The sequence below is a fragment of the Hibiscus syriacus genome, unplaced genomic scaffold (assembly GCF_006381635.1).
Source record: "Hibiscus syriacus cultivar Baekdansim isolate YM2019G1 unplaced genomic scaffold, ASM638163v2 tig00013285_pilon, whole genome shotgun sequence".
Classification (NCBI taxonomy): domain Eukaryota; kingdom Viridiplantae; phylum Streptophyta; class Magnoliopsida; order Malvales; family Malvaceae; genus Hibiscus; species Hibiscus syriacus.
Window position 1 is genome coordinate 154,321 of NW_024062299.1, and position 14,356 is coordinate 168,676.

The window sequence follows — 14,356 nt, forward strand, 5'->3', positions numbered from 1 at the left end:
GACTTCTGCTAAAGAGTTTCCATTACATTCTTTATAATTATTGATTTTTATTTATGAATTTTATAGTTAAATTTAAGATTTTGATTAACAAAAAGATTAAAATATAATTAATGGGTTATTAATTGGTATCCAATATCCAATAATAAAATTGCGGTTGTACTGATGTAACTTTCACACGGTTTATGGTTAATTTTTTTTAATTATGATTATGATTATACAGCTTTTGAGAGTTGTTGGCATCAAATATTTGGCCCATAGTCCCATACCATATTTTACAAGGACAAAAAACATGACATAATGTAATGCATTTCTTTAAAGATTAAATGACTGGTTAATAAATTCATAATTAATAGAAAATGATTGCTTTTGTTTTAATATGTTCTGGATTCGATCGGTAACATTTATAGTGTATATATATTATCAATAAGTTAAGAAAATTTTAAACATATGCTATTTTGTAACCATCTCATATTATAAAAAAATATTTTTATTTTGATTCTCATTTTTTATTTGATTGTATATTATCGATCGTACAATTAATTCTTGATTTTAGGAGTGAATATTCGATCGAATCGAATTGAATCGAGACAAAAAAATAAAAATATTTGAGTCGAATCGAGTTTATAAAATTTGAGTCGAGTTAGTCGAATTTTTGAGTTTCTGTCTAAATTTAACTGTAATTATTTATAAATATTATGATATTGTTTGAGTCAAAGTTAAATGATTTTTTATAACCATCTACAATACATATATATTTTTTTCATATTTTTTTCAGATGTGATATACATATATTATACAGAGTCTAGGGACTTGCTCAAACTTTAAAAACAATCAACTAACTGCTAAAAATCTCGAGTTATATTTTACAACTCGATTTGAATTTGAAAATTTTTCTAGTTGAGTCGAGTTTATGAAATTACAACTCGAAGCTAATTCGATTCAAGTTTTTTTAGTCCGATCAAGTTGAAAGAAATCGTTTTTTCAAGTCGCATCGAGTTTTGCTCATAATTACTTGATTTAATTTGTTTAATTGGTAAACTTATCAAGTGATTTTAATGCTAAAGAGGAGTGTTGTCTCTTTAGATGTTTCAAGTTCAAGCAACTATGTCTACAAAATATGTATATATTTTTAATGATTAAAAAATATATACATATTATCTTATAATCGTCACATATTATTATTAAAAAAAAAATTGTCTAAACGGTCGGTTGATACCTTAATAATATAGTTAATCAAATTAGTTTATTCGGGAATTTTATTACAGTATAAATATATAAATGCTTAAAGAAAAATTGTTTGACCGAACCCTAGAATTTAGTGCGACATTAAATCTTTGCATTAATGTGCTTATGTCACATGGAATTTAATCGGGTAATTAAGGGAGGGGGACTAAAATTTCCCAATTCTCTTGTATATTTAAAAGTCAACTACGGGCCTCTTTTATTGGCTTTTTCATATAAAAAATTAATAATTATTTATTTTTATAATATTTAATAATTAATTACATCATATGTCTTTAAATATAATATTTATTTTAAATTATTCTTTAAAATTTTAAATATTTTAATTTTATCCTCAAATTATGAATTTCATTTTAAATTATTCTTTAAACTGTTGATCATTTCAATTTCATTTTCAAACTATAACTTTTATTTTAAATTGATCTTCAAACTTTTCAATCTTTCAATTTCATTCCCAAATCCATATAGATATGTAGTCAACTTCAACTATAATTTAAACTCAATTTTTTTTCAACCAAATAATAATAGAGCTTGACCTAATGATTTTATTAATAGAGGATATGATTAGCATATATCGATCTTTTAAGATAAAACTAATATGTTCAAAAGTTCGATGATTAATTTAGAATAAAAGTGATTTGAGGATAAAATTAAAATATTAAAAAAAATAAAGACTAACTAAAAATAAAAAGTCATAATTTGGAGATGTGTGATGTATTTAATTTTTTTAGTTGTTATATTATAAAATTTATATCTAAGTTTCTTCCTATCTATTAAGTTAAAAAATAGAGAAAATAACCTCATTGACCAAAAATTATAATATACGATTTTAACTAAATATTTTTTGGATTTGTCAAAATGACCAACTAAATCGCAATGCGATCGATAATTCGCAACGCGATCTCCGGTATCGCAAATCAGTTTCCAGATTCGCAACGCGAACTTGGACTATCGCATTGCGATTTACATATTCGCATTGCGATAGTTGAAGTTTGCATTGCGATAGTCCAAGTTTGCATTTGCGATATTCCAAAATCGCAATGACTGGTGGTATTGCATTTGTTTCTTAAGAATTTTCTCTAAAAAGATAATATTCGCGCGGACGTGTCGAAGACACGTATTACCACGACCACGACCACGAGACGAGACGGCGGCGTCGGCGCGCGAGAGTCCCCCTTGTTCTCTATCACTCAACAAGGAAGTTGGAAAGCCAAGCCTTAAATACCATTCCCAATAGTGTTTCCAATACTATGTGGGATTGAGCATTACCAACACTTGTTTCTAATACAATGTGATTATTCAGGAAATAATTAACAATCATGCACCTTAAAACAACTGAATCAACAACCAATTGCATTAGTATTATACGATTAAATATGTCATAATTAAATGTCAATCTACAATCAATCGCGATTATTGCAATTTTAAGCAAAACATTCAAAAAAAAATATCACTATTTAAGGCTCAATCCCACATAGTATTGGGAACAAGTGTTGGTAATGCTCAATCCCTCAATCCCACATAGTATTTGAAACACTATTGAGAATGGTATTTAAGGTTTGGCTTTCTCACTTCCTTGTTGAGTAATAGAGAACAAGAGGGACTCTCGCGCGCCGTCGCCGCCGCCGTCCGTCTCGTCTCGGGTCGGGTCGGGTCGGGTCGTGGTCGTGGTCGTGGTCATACGTGTATTCGACACGTCCACGCGAATACTATCTTTTTAGAGAAAATTCTTAAGAAACAAATGCAATACCGTCGTTGCGATTTTGGACTATCGCAACGAACTTGGAATAAATCGCAACGCGAATTTGGAATAAATCGCAACGAATTTGGAATAAATCGCAACGCGAACTTGGAATAAATCGCAACGAATTTGGAATAAATCGCAACGCGAACTTCGACTATCGCAACGAACTTGGAATAAATCGCAACGCGAACTTAGACTATCGCAATGCGAATATGTAAATCGCAATGCGATAGTCGAAGTTCGCGTTGCGAATCTTGAAACTGATTTGAGATACCGGAGATCGCGTTGTGAATTATCGATCGCATTGCGATTTAGTTGGTCATTTTGGAAAATCCAAAAAAAGTTGGTTAAAATCGTATATTATAAGGCATTTTTTGTCACTGAGATTATTTTCTCTAAAAAATAATATATATTTTAAAACATATAAATTTATATCATCCTATACGTCATAATAATAACCACGTTAATTGAGTTAAAACTTAATTTATAAATAAACATTCATAATTGATCGGTTTGTCAAACTGTTCATATTTATTTCATCATATTTAATTTTTTTAGTTATTATTTTTGTAATCGACTATAACACCAGCTTTGATGTTAGTTGTTGACCATCAATATCCATTATTTTTTATTTGTTTTATTATAACGTTTCTTTATTTTTTTTCTTTTAATAATTCTATATTTATGACATGTTTTCAGTCGTTTAACTGTTATTTTTGTTTATCCCTTTTTTAGGATTGGATTTAACATCGTCACGATTGATTAAAATGACGCTTATTTGCTATCATGCTGATATTCTCTGCTTTAGACCCTCGAATTAGATTTAAATACGCGATCTGCATTCATAGATAGTATTTTCACATCGCTCGATTATGATTTACGGTTTATTGGCGGTCTTTCAATAACTTCGTCCTCTTTTGTGGTTTGTTTACCGATGCAATCAGAGTTGTTCGTATTTACATTTTGTTCGAGTTTATTTAGTTAAAACTTTTAATACTTTCCTTATATGGTCCTTATATGCTCTTAAGTGACTAATTTTTTTTATGTTTAGGAAAGTATCTTTGTCATATATTTAGTTTACGGTTGTGTAGTTGTAAACTTTTATTATAATTGATATATTTTTTACTTTTAATAAAAGTAACCATTTTTATAAAAAGAAGAAGTACTATCTTAAGAGTGAAATCGAAGAAAATTACTTGCTGTATTGTGAATGGATAGTATAGATTAAAAACAAACGGCGACAAAATGGGTTTGTCAAAAATACAAGACAAGCAAAGATGTGTCGCGCTACATTATACATCACGTGGCATTTATTTTATTACAAAACTTTGTCTATAAGTTCAAATACAAAGTCTGCAAGCTCATCCCATTTTATGTCGGTGATACGTGGAATTCTCCCTAATTTCCTTTTCATTTATTTAAAATGTTTGTAATTATAATATTATATATTTTTTTTATAAAAATAAGGTTTTCCTTTTTTTAAGAATTTAAAAAGTTAAAATATGGATTGAAAAAGCTTATTACTTGTTATAATATATATATATATATTTAAAATGAGAGAGAGAATCTAAACATAAATAAATTTATGTGATCATGTTCCTTCTTCCGGTTAATTTCCTTTCATGAACAGTTTATTCAACTTCAGTCGAGCGAGAAAAGAACTTTCGAGTGCCAAACGCTAGCTGAATTCACACTAAACGAAGAAACGATTTTACGGATAGTTATGATTTACGATAATTTTAATATATGATTAAAGGAATATTTTATCGAAAATATTAATATTTTTTAATATTTTTGATAAAGTACTATTTAAAATATTATTTTATCGAAAATGTTAATTTCGTTATTTAATTTTCGATAGAAAAAAAATAATATTTTAAGTAACGATCAATATTAACTTTTTCGGTAAAAAAAATAATGGTTTAAATAGCGCTTTATCGGAAATATTAAACATTTTAAGTTGCTGCCAATATTACATTTTCGATTGAAAAAATAATATTTTAGATAACGTTTTATCAAAAATATTAAAAAAATACAAACATTTACGATAACGTTTTTCCTTAATTATATATTAAGACTGTCTGATTTTAGTCGACGTCTCATATGATGTCTTTTTGTTGTATATTTTAATAATTAAAAAAAGAGGGTGAAATGAAGAAGCTTGTTGGTTATTATGCGTATGCAAAATTGCAATACGTAAAATAGAATCGTGGGCTTCTCCTAACAGCATTAACGCATAAGCCTCGGAAACATGGGCCCAAAACTATAACTCAATCTTCAAGATACAGCAAAGGCGTATCTACTAGGCCCACTCCCTTTCAATAAAAGAAACCTAAATCAATTATTTCCTTTTTTTCTCTTAGAAAAAAAATCTATGTATTTATACCGTATAGACGATGTATAGAGAGAAGTAACCAAAAATATGTATTTTTTGGATTATTTTATATTTTAATTTCAGTTTGAAGCTGTCACTTCAAGTATTCGTGATTTTAATAATTATAATAAATTATAAATACAATTTAGTTTAGACATGTTTCAAAGTGATTAAATTTGAAAGAACTAAAAACATCACAAATTAATTTATATTTATTATGTTAGATATCATAGTAATATATAATTAATTTAAAATTTTAAATAATTCACTGCATAAAAGTTTTTTTTGACAAAATTCGAACTAATAAATGATATATTGTTTGAAGAGATAATCATGAATCTTATTTCTACCGTATTAAAAACTTAAAACATAATGTTAAAATTCACCATAAATGTTTATATGAATATGTATTTTTTTTTATTTTAAATTATTTTAGCTCTTAACGTTTTATTTTAGAATAAAATAATTCTTTTATAAATAAAAATGGTTAATTAACTAATAGTTAATGCATCTTGTTGATTAGGATAGAATGGTCCACATAAACTAACTTATTGACATGATTTTTGTGCGTGTAATGAAGTGATGGTGTGACAATATTATCTAATTAGTTTAGATTTCTATGGATTAAAGTGAAATTCAAAGATTAAACTAAAATTTTGTTAAATCTAAATATTAATATAAATGAAAAATAAAAGTTAAAGATAAAATTAAAAAACATATAAAAAGTTAAAAATTATTCTATTCATTTTATAATTCATATCTAAAATGTATGATTAACTATGATACTATTATTTTTTTTATTTAAATCAATTTTCTTTATTTTATATAAATAACATAATTGAAACCAAAAGGACCCGCTCCACGTAAGGCTACATGCGCTTGCGTAGTGGAACCTTCGAACAAAAATTCCCAGCCCACGTGTTTACACGAGAAGAGCTTTATGTGTTTTTCTCTTCTTTCATTCTTTCTTGGTATAAATACGAAATTGATCCTTGTATTATAATATATTTTAACCGAAATAACCGACAATCTGTTTCTTATTTCTTATCCATCAAAAAGAAGAAAGATGACAATTTTCTTACTATTTACAGTTTATTTTCTTTTCTTACAAGCATTTTCGATACCAACGATTAAACACTGACGTAGTTCTATAGTTTCGTACAATCTTTGTCAAGCATAATTTGAAGATTGGTTTGATCAAAATCAAACCTTAAATTCTGGCACTGTCCTGACAGCTTCAAATTACACCTGCCCTACGTTACTACACTTGTCAATTAATGTCAACTGCGCTGTTGGAAAAGAAAAAAAGGAAAAAATCTTAGTTCTAACCACAGAAGCTTCCAAAAACCTGAGGAAACAGACACAAGTTCACCGCCATGGCATGTATCGGCGAATTCCCGGACAAGAACGACGATGATGTTTTCAGGTACCTGATCGTGAGACCAGACAAGGGTGGGATTCGGGACCTTTTGAGCTATTCATTGTCGGGTGACAGAGACAGTGTGGTTAAGTTCCTTGAAAGCTCCGACCAGGATGCGGTGCTGGCCGGTGGAGAATCCGCCGACCACCGGTGGGTCATTCTGGTTTCCATCGTTGCACGCAAGATCCTTCACTTTCTCGGCAAGCCCATGGAGTTAACCGGTTATGTGGTTGATTTCTTCCTCAATCTTCTTTCTCAGAACGGCTCCATCTTTGGCTTGTTCTATAATCTTCTCAAGGGTAAATTGTCTTAATTGATTCCTTCTATTTCAGTGACATACATGTGTGGTTTCAGTGATTGTATTTGGTTATACTTGTCATAAAAGTAACATGTTTTTTTTTAAACTGAGGTCCACTGTCTGCATATTTGTTTGAAACACAAAAACCCAGAATGTTTTTGCTACTGAGATGACTGTGAGTTGCAGGAGATGTAGTTATACCGAAGAGAGGCACCGAGACTTTTATTAGTACTATTGGACTCATAGATTCGAGAATGGACCTTTACCAAGGCAAACAGTTGGTGGAAGATTTGCATAATTCTGCTCCAGGGGAGGGAATCACGAATGTCGAATTCGATAACCGAGCAATGATGGACCTCTGTTTGATGGCATCCAAGCTAGCATATGAAAACGCCGAGGTTGTAAGGAATGTCGTGGTTAATCGTTGGAAGGTAAGCTACTATACTGCTCTTTTCGGACCTGAATTTGTGTCTTTTACGTTGTTCCGGTGATCATTGACACGAAATCGATGCGCTTAAACATATGCAGATGCACTTTTCTGGACTTCTACGACTGCTGGGACGGTAATAGACACATACTGAATATAGCTTGTGTTACTTGGAATTTGTTGTGAATGGAGCATTAACTCGAATTCCATTTCATAGATTACCAAAAGGAGAAATCCACTCAAGTTTTTCTGTTATGTGACAAGCCGAAGGATGCGAATCTGATATTGATCAGCTTCCGTGGCACGGAGCTTTTTGATGCCGATGATTGGAGTACTGATTTCGACTACTCTTGGTACGAAATTCCAAATTTAGGAAAGCTTCATATGGGATTTATAGAGGCATTAGGTTTGGGTAATAGAGAAGATACCACTTCCTTTCGTTATCATCTTCAGAAGAGGAGCACAAAGCACAGCTTTTCCGAAGCTGCAGAAGTAAAGTCCTCAAATGTGGATCCCCACTCTGAACGATCTGCTGGTATCAGTAACAAGGGCATCCCACCAGAAATGGCGGAGAAGACCGCATACTATATGGTGAGAGAAAAGCTCAAGACCTTGTTTGAAGAGCACAAGAATGCTAAATATATTGTCACTGGGCATAGCTTAGGAGGGGCTCTCGCAATTTTGTTTACTACGGTTCTCATGCTGCATGAGGAGACAGAGTTACTCCAAAAGTTGCTCGGGGTATACACATTTGGACAGCCGAGGATTGGTAACAGGCAGATTGGGAGGTTCATGGAAGCTCATTTAGATCATCCGGTCCCCAAATATTTCAGAGTTGTTTACTGCAATGATTTGGTGCCCAGGTTGCCCTACGATGATAAAACCTTCTTGTATAAGCATTTCGGGGTGTGCCTTTACTACAACAGCTGTTATATCGAGCAGGTATAATCTACACACCTATGCCACTTTCTTGCTCATTGACAATTTCTGTTATGTAAACGATTCATGTTCTTCATTGTATCTAGTTAATTTCGTGTTTTGTTCGTTTTTGTTTAAAGAGAATGGACGAGGAGCCAAATAAGAATTACTTTGGGATAACACAGATAATCCCGGTGTATCTCACTGCGGTTTGGGAGTTAATGAGAAGTTTGGCCATGGGATACACCTATGGCCCTGAGTACAAGGAAGGATGGTTCTCCATATTTATCAGGGCACTAGGATTGTTAATTCCTGGTATATCAGCACATTGTGTAACAAACTATGTCAACTCCATAAGACTCGGAAAGTTTCGTGGTATACGATCCTCCTACTAGGAATCTTCTCAGCGCATAAGTCTTTATCTCTTTTACATGTGTTACTACTAGCTTTGTACTCACCAGTTTCGATCTGTACTGCAGTCAATCAAGAATTTGTTTCCGGAAAGATATCGATGTTCTTTGTCGATCGAGTTCATGATAATGGAAGGATTAGTGCATGAAAATGGTGTCAATACTTGCATTAGATTTTTCTTTTTTCCAGTTCAGGACCATGAAAAAATCATCAAAGAAAAGAATTCAACTCTTTCAAGTAGCTTATTGTTTTGGGATTTTACTAAATATTGCAAAAATTTCTGCAAATGCAAAGAAGAATATTGAAACTTCAAGACAGGCGCCTGTTCTATATGTTAAACTAGCAATGCTTATATCAGCAACTGCTGCTGGCTTTATCTTTGGTAGAATACCGGAAAATACGATGTTCGCGTTCATTGTCTAGACCGTATGAGCCGATTTAATCGCATTTAAATCCAAATTCTTAAGCCTCATAACTGATTCTACATGACCTCTTAAAGTGTGCAGCTCCCCGAGTCTGCAAAAGTCGAAGGATCGTTTCAGCAGAAACTCATTTCAAAAGATGATCATTGCTCATTGCTAAGCTCAGTAAGTTGTTAGCTGGTAGCCATGCAATTGAGGTAAAAATGAAGGTACCTGGCTATTTCAGCTCGTCGCCTGGCCTGATCGGCTATCAAAGAAGATATCGATCTTCTGCTGTTGAAATCCAAGTCTGCAGCCATCAAGCCCTGTAGGCTCCTCTGAGAAAGAACCCACTTGGCCGCCCGGTCTTCTTTCCCGTAGTCTTTCTTAGAAGTAAATGCAGTCTGTTGCACATAGAAGCTATGAAAAGCCTCTTCAAGGTAAGATTTATACCCTAATAAGTTCGAGACAAGGACGAGTACACTGACCTTTCTGTCAAATAGGAGGTTCCAGGCTTCTCCACTCAACGAGTAGCGGACGAAGAACTTGATGATATCGAGTGGAACATAGAAAACTAAACTGTATAACCATATAACACCAGCCCATCCCCATCCAATGCCACTGATATAAGCAAAGCTAATATGTGCATACACTGCTATTAAGGTAGCCACCAGTTGAGCCACCACAAATGCACACATCAAGAGAGCACCAGGCCTCTCGACGAATGACCAACTTCGACTCCGAGTAACGAAGATGAGAGCCTGGCTAATGATGCTAACTTGAAGATATACTGCTGAGGAAATTTGCTGCGTATCGCCGGATATAGACTTTACATTGAAGTGAGTCTGCAGAAAGAAGAGAAAAAAAGAGTTCAGGGAACACAATTATCTTCCCCAAATAAACAGTTGAAAGTGAATGCAAAAAGTACCTCAAAGAAATCAGTATCAACTACAATCCAGTAAAAGAGGACAGTAACCAAAGCAAGATAGGTTCCAATGACGATGCCGGTTGCGAATATCTCATTAAGCTTCCAACTGTCAGGACTCGGAGACGGCTTTAAAACCATGAAAGGTGGGAAGTCATATTCCCATATCAGAGCTAGAAGCACAAAACCAAGCTGCAATGGTGTGGTTATTTATGAAACAAACAGATCAGTGTACAAAACCTTAAGTTAGGAGTCCATGAAAGTGAGCAAAACAATAGGAACCGTGAAAGAAAGTTAACGTACCACAATTCGAATAGTTATCGACACAGCATATATCTGCAAATTCAAGCAGGCTAGTCAGTTATATGAACAAGAAAATCAAGGCTCTTTTCAGAACGAAAGATTCCATACTTTACCGTATAGTTTTTCATCCTTTGGAATATAGCTCTGCTTGTTAACACAGCACTGACTATCACACTTAAGCCAGGCTCGGTCAAGACGATATCTGAAGCACTCCTTGCAGCATCTGTAGCATCCGCCACTGCTATTCCGATGTCTGCTTTCTTCAAAGCGGGAGCATCATTGACGCCATCTCCGGTCATCCCCACCACATGCTTCTTTTCTTGTAAAATCTTTACGATTTCGTACTTGTGTTCTAAGAAATCGTACCGAAATGCAGGCCGAGTCGGAGGATGAAATCACATTACAGATAACACATGCATATCAAAGATCCATACAGGCTAAAACGTTATGATTCTTTTCTTAAAAGATTCATACCTGGGAATACTCCAGCAAAGCCATCTGCCTTTTCGATGAGTTCATCCGTTGGAAGAGCTTCGTTCTCATCTTTTTCGCGACCCAACAACGATGAAGAAGGATACATGTTTGTCCCCATACCCAGTCTTCTTCCGGTCTCCTTCGCAATAGCCAACTGATCACCTATATTAGTATGTATAGGATATATCAGTATTTTTTCTGCAACAATGCTGCGCTTTTGGGGTTTAAAAGCATATTAAGTTCTAGCATGATGAGTAATTCATATGTACCTGTAATCATTTTTACACATACTCCGAGGTTTAAGGCTCGACGAATGGTCTCGGCACTATCATGTCTCGGAGGATCGAATAAAGGCAACAACCCACAAAATGTCCAGGGACCTCCTGGACTCTCCTTGGTTCTTTCTGGTACTTCCTGAGAAGATGATTATGCAAGTTCATGAACATGTTAGGAAGGAACTTGAATGATTAGAGGAAACTCAAATCAATTTCGTGTATTCGAGTTTCGGTACTGATATCAAACCGCAACACATCGAGAACAATATCATACCTGAAAAGCGACTGCAAGAGACCGCAAGCCCCTCTCGGCAAATCTGTCAATTATAGCATGAACTTTTCCAGCAATCTCGTGTTTCTCTTCACAAAGACTTAGAATCTGATATGTAGGAGACAAAGAAGAATGATAAGAAAGAGAGAAGTGAATATCCTGTGCTCATTGCACCATGTAGCCATGAACACAGATCAAACACAAGAAGAGTTAAAGGAGATGGCTACCTGTTCGGGAGCTCCTTTGCTGGAGCGGTACCAATTTCCGTCGGAGTCGATGTACGTAATTGCAGTACGTTTGTCCACGGGATTGAATGGCAGAAAGTGAACTTCTTTGATGTTTGCACGAGCCTCCTTCGGGTCTGCAAGCATGTTAATGATGGCGGCATCTATGGCATCCTGATTTTCGAGTCTCGAGGCTCTTGCTGCAAGCAGAACAATCTTGTCTTTGTCCATATCGTTGCTAAAAACCTTCAGAACAAAAAGTGAACTTGGCTATTAGCCTGTATCTGAAAATCGATGCATTGAAAGAACTAGGAGTTCACATATTTGAAGTCCAGCTAGTGTACCTCGACAAGGTTTCGATCAACAGTTAAGCGATTCAGGGTTAGAGTTCCAGTTTTGTCACTGCATAGAACATCCATTCCAGCCATTTCTTCAATTGCAGTCATCCTTTTAGTGATGGCACCCTTGAAAAAACAAACAAAACAAGCAATTTGCAAACGATCAAGCCTAAGTGTTCGACTTGTTGCTGTGCTATTCGAATGATTTTAGCTTACTTTTACTAAAAAATGATGAGCATTGAATATTATAGTTGTACCTGTTGAGAGAGTCGATGAGAACCAATAGCCAGAGTAACAGATAATACAGTTGGCATAGCTATAGGAATTCCTCCAATCAATAGAACCAGAAGGTTGTTGATTCCATCTCTGTACGATCGTTGCTGTATCGGGAACATGACGATGATTTCGAGAATCATCCCCACAGCAATAGAGCAGATGCAGAAATTCCCAATGGCGGTGAGTACCTGACAGATATAATGCAACATATATAAGATTAACTCGGCTTCATTAGTGGTTAGCATATAAGTAATTTTATGCATTAGGTTCACCTGCTGAAAGTGTCCGACGACTTCAGTGGAGTCGACTAAGTGTGCTGCTTTTCCGAAGAAAGAGTGAACTCCGGTAGCTATAACCACAGCCTCAATCTCACCATGCTTACAAGTTGAACCCGAAAACACTTCATCCCCTGTCCTCTTGGTGACCGGAAGGGATTCTCCGGTAAGAGCAGACTGCAAAACAGATTTTTTTACATGATATCTTCAGTTATTCAATAGACAGAATAAATGAAAACAATCAAATGTGGTAATTATCAAGTCTAGCGCTCACCTGATCAATTTTAAGCGGATCACCTTCGAGAAGGCGAGCATCTGCAGGGATGATATCCCCGAGTTTTATGCTAATTATATCTCCTGGTACTAAAACCTCAGCATCTTTCTCTTGCCATTGCCCATCCCTGAGAACCTGCATAAAAAAGGGATTATGAAAATTAGCACATTGTGGTATCGGCGATGGCACCGGCAGATAAGAGAGTTGAACACCTTTGTTTTTGGAGCGAGACGAGCCATAAGCGCGGCTGCTGCATTTCCGGCATTGTTTTCCTCGATGAAACTGATTGTTGAGTTGATAAGCAAAAGGCATATGATCCCTACAAAGTCCTGCCAGTCAGGACCTTGGCCCTGGCATAAAACAAACCGCAGAAAGCTGTCAGGGTGACCATTAACTCGAGATTCGAGATTCAAGAAGTATGTGGTGAAAGATATATAACATACACCACCATTGGCAAGGGCAATCGCCATCACTGCAGCAGCTTCCATAACCCATGATAATGGATTCCACATAAAGCTGAGAAACTTCAGAAACTTGTTTTCCTGGATTCGAATAAAAACACACACAGCAATTACTCGTCTAAAAGTATTACTCGAAATAGATCGAGTATTCAGTTGGCACCGGTTAATGTCTTACCGGCTTCTCCTCGAGCTTATTTGGACCAAATATATGTACTCTAACTTCAGCATCTTCAGATGTAAGTCCTCCTTGGGATGTTCTCAGTTGCTCAAAAACTTCATGTAAAGGTAAGCGTTCCTATTGAAACAAATATGATTTAGAAATACTGGAAATCTCTAGTATCTGCTCTTGTAGTAAAAATATATAAACTAACCAAATCGATCCCTTCCCGGTTGAAATTCTCGGGATTCAGTAAAGGTTTATCGAGCTCCTCGCTCATGATTCGACCTGTAAAACAAACTGAGATCGATCAGCGTGTTATTCAAACGACATGTACATTTTTCGAACAAAATCCATGCATACTGCAAATTAACGAAGTTACATGTGTATCCTACAATGTTACAGAACATAACAGTAGCGCATACTAAAACCAAAACCACTAGAATCAGCTTTGGCTACTGCTCAGACAACGCAAACGTGACGCTCGGTGTTTCCAGTTAACGACTTACTTTATATCGAAAAGAATAAGGGTGAAGCCTGCGAAGTGACTGAATCCGATGAGCTTCCTCTCCTTTTGCTGTAATGGAGGAGGGTTTTAGTGAGTAGTAGTAGTATGAAGAAGCTAAGGCAGGTAAGTGAAGTGAGATACTTAATAAAGAGATGACGACAACAACAACAACAGACGTTTTGTTTTCCGTTGACCGGTTGTTAGCAATTGACCGGCGTTTCTGAACCTAAAATTGGCGCCATATTTGTCAGCAACCTTGCGATCAACTACCTTTCAAAGTTTGCTGCTTTAAACCTAACGGTCACTGTGACCCGAATCTAAAGGTCAAATTTTGTCATTGGTCCCTATACTATACTTAAT

The 14,356-nt window shown here is 35.0% G+C and overlaps 2 protein-coding genes across 2 annotated transcripts; one reads left to right on the forward strand and one right to left on the reverse strand.

Annotated features, from left to right (window-relative positions):
* Positions 1-6,700: 6,700 nt before the first annotated feature.
* On the forward strand, positions 6,701-8,926 carry LOC120205931 (triacylglycerol lipase OBL1). The gene is made up of 5 exons (XM_039205686.1): positions 6,701-7,079; positions 7,265-7,499; positions 7,613-7,641; positions 7,723-8,447; positions 8,564-8,926. The coding sequence occupies exons 1-5, from the start codon at positions 6,737-6,739 to the stop codon at positions 8,816-8,818; spliced, it is 1,587 nt and encodes a 528-aa protein (XP_039061617.1). The 5' UTR covers positions 6,701-6,736; the 3' UTR covers positions 8,819-8,926.
* Positions 8,927-9,041: 115 nt separating this feature from the next.
* On the reverse strand, positions 9,042-14,038 carry LOC120205932 (ATPase 10, plasma membrane-type-like). Its single transcript, XM_039205687.1, has 19 exons — positions 13,998-14,038; positions 13,703-13,776; positions 13,507-13,626; positions 13,314-13,412; positions 13,083-13,220; positions 12,871-13,005; positions 12,594-12,773; positions 12,303-12,509; positions 12,052-12,171; positions 11,711-11,953; positions 11,487-11,591; positions 11,207-11,351; positions 10,938-11,099; positions 10,577-10,815; positions 10,464-10,496; positions 10,164-10,352; positions 9,724-10,080; positions 9,470-9,639; positions 9,042-9,350 (listed from the first exon to the last, which is right to left on the reverse strand). Exons 2-19 carry the CDS (start codon positions 13,766-13,768, stop codon positions 9,254-9,256), a joined length of 2,805 nt encoding a protein of 934 aa, XP_039061618.1. The 5' UTR covers positions 13,769-13,776; positions 13,998-14,038; the 3' UTR covers positions 9,042-9,253.
* Between the last annotated feature and the right edge of the window lie 318 nt (positions 14,039-14,356).

Coding starts and splice junctions, on each gene's coding strand:
- LOC120205931 (XM_039205686.1), top strand. CDS start 6,737: ATGGCATGTATCGGCGAATTCCCGGACAAGAACGACGATGATGTTTTC. Junction 7,500..7,612: donor GTAAGGAATGTCGTGGTTAA/TCGTTGGAAGGT, acceptor ATGCAGATGCAC/TTTTCTGGACTTCTACGACT. Junction 8,448..8,563: donor ACAGCTGTTATATCGAGCAG/GTATAATCTACA, acceptor TTTTGTTTAAAG/AGAATGGACGAGGAGCCAAA.
- LOC120205932 (XM_039205687.1), bottom strand. CDS start 13,768: ATGAGCGAGGAGCTCGATAAACCTTTACTGAATCCCGAGAATTTCAAC. Junction 10,497..10,576: donor AAAGGATGAAAAACTATACG/GTAAAGTATGGA, acceptor TTGAATTTGCAG/ATATATGCTGTGTCGATAAC. Junction 10,081..10,163: donor TTGATACTGATTTCTTTGAG/GTACTTTTTGCA, acceptor TTCTTTCTGCAG/ACTCACTTCAATGTAAAGTC.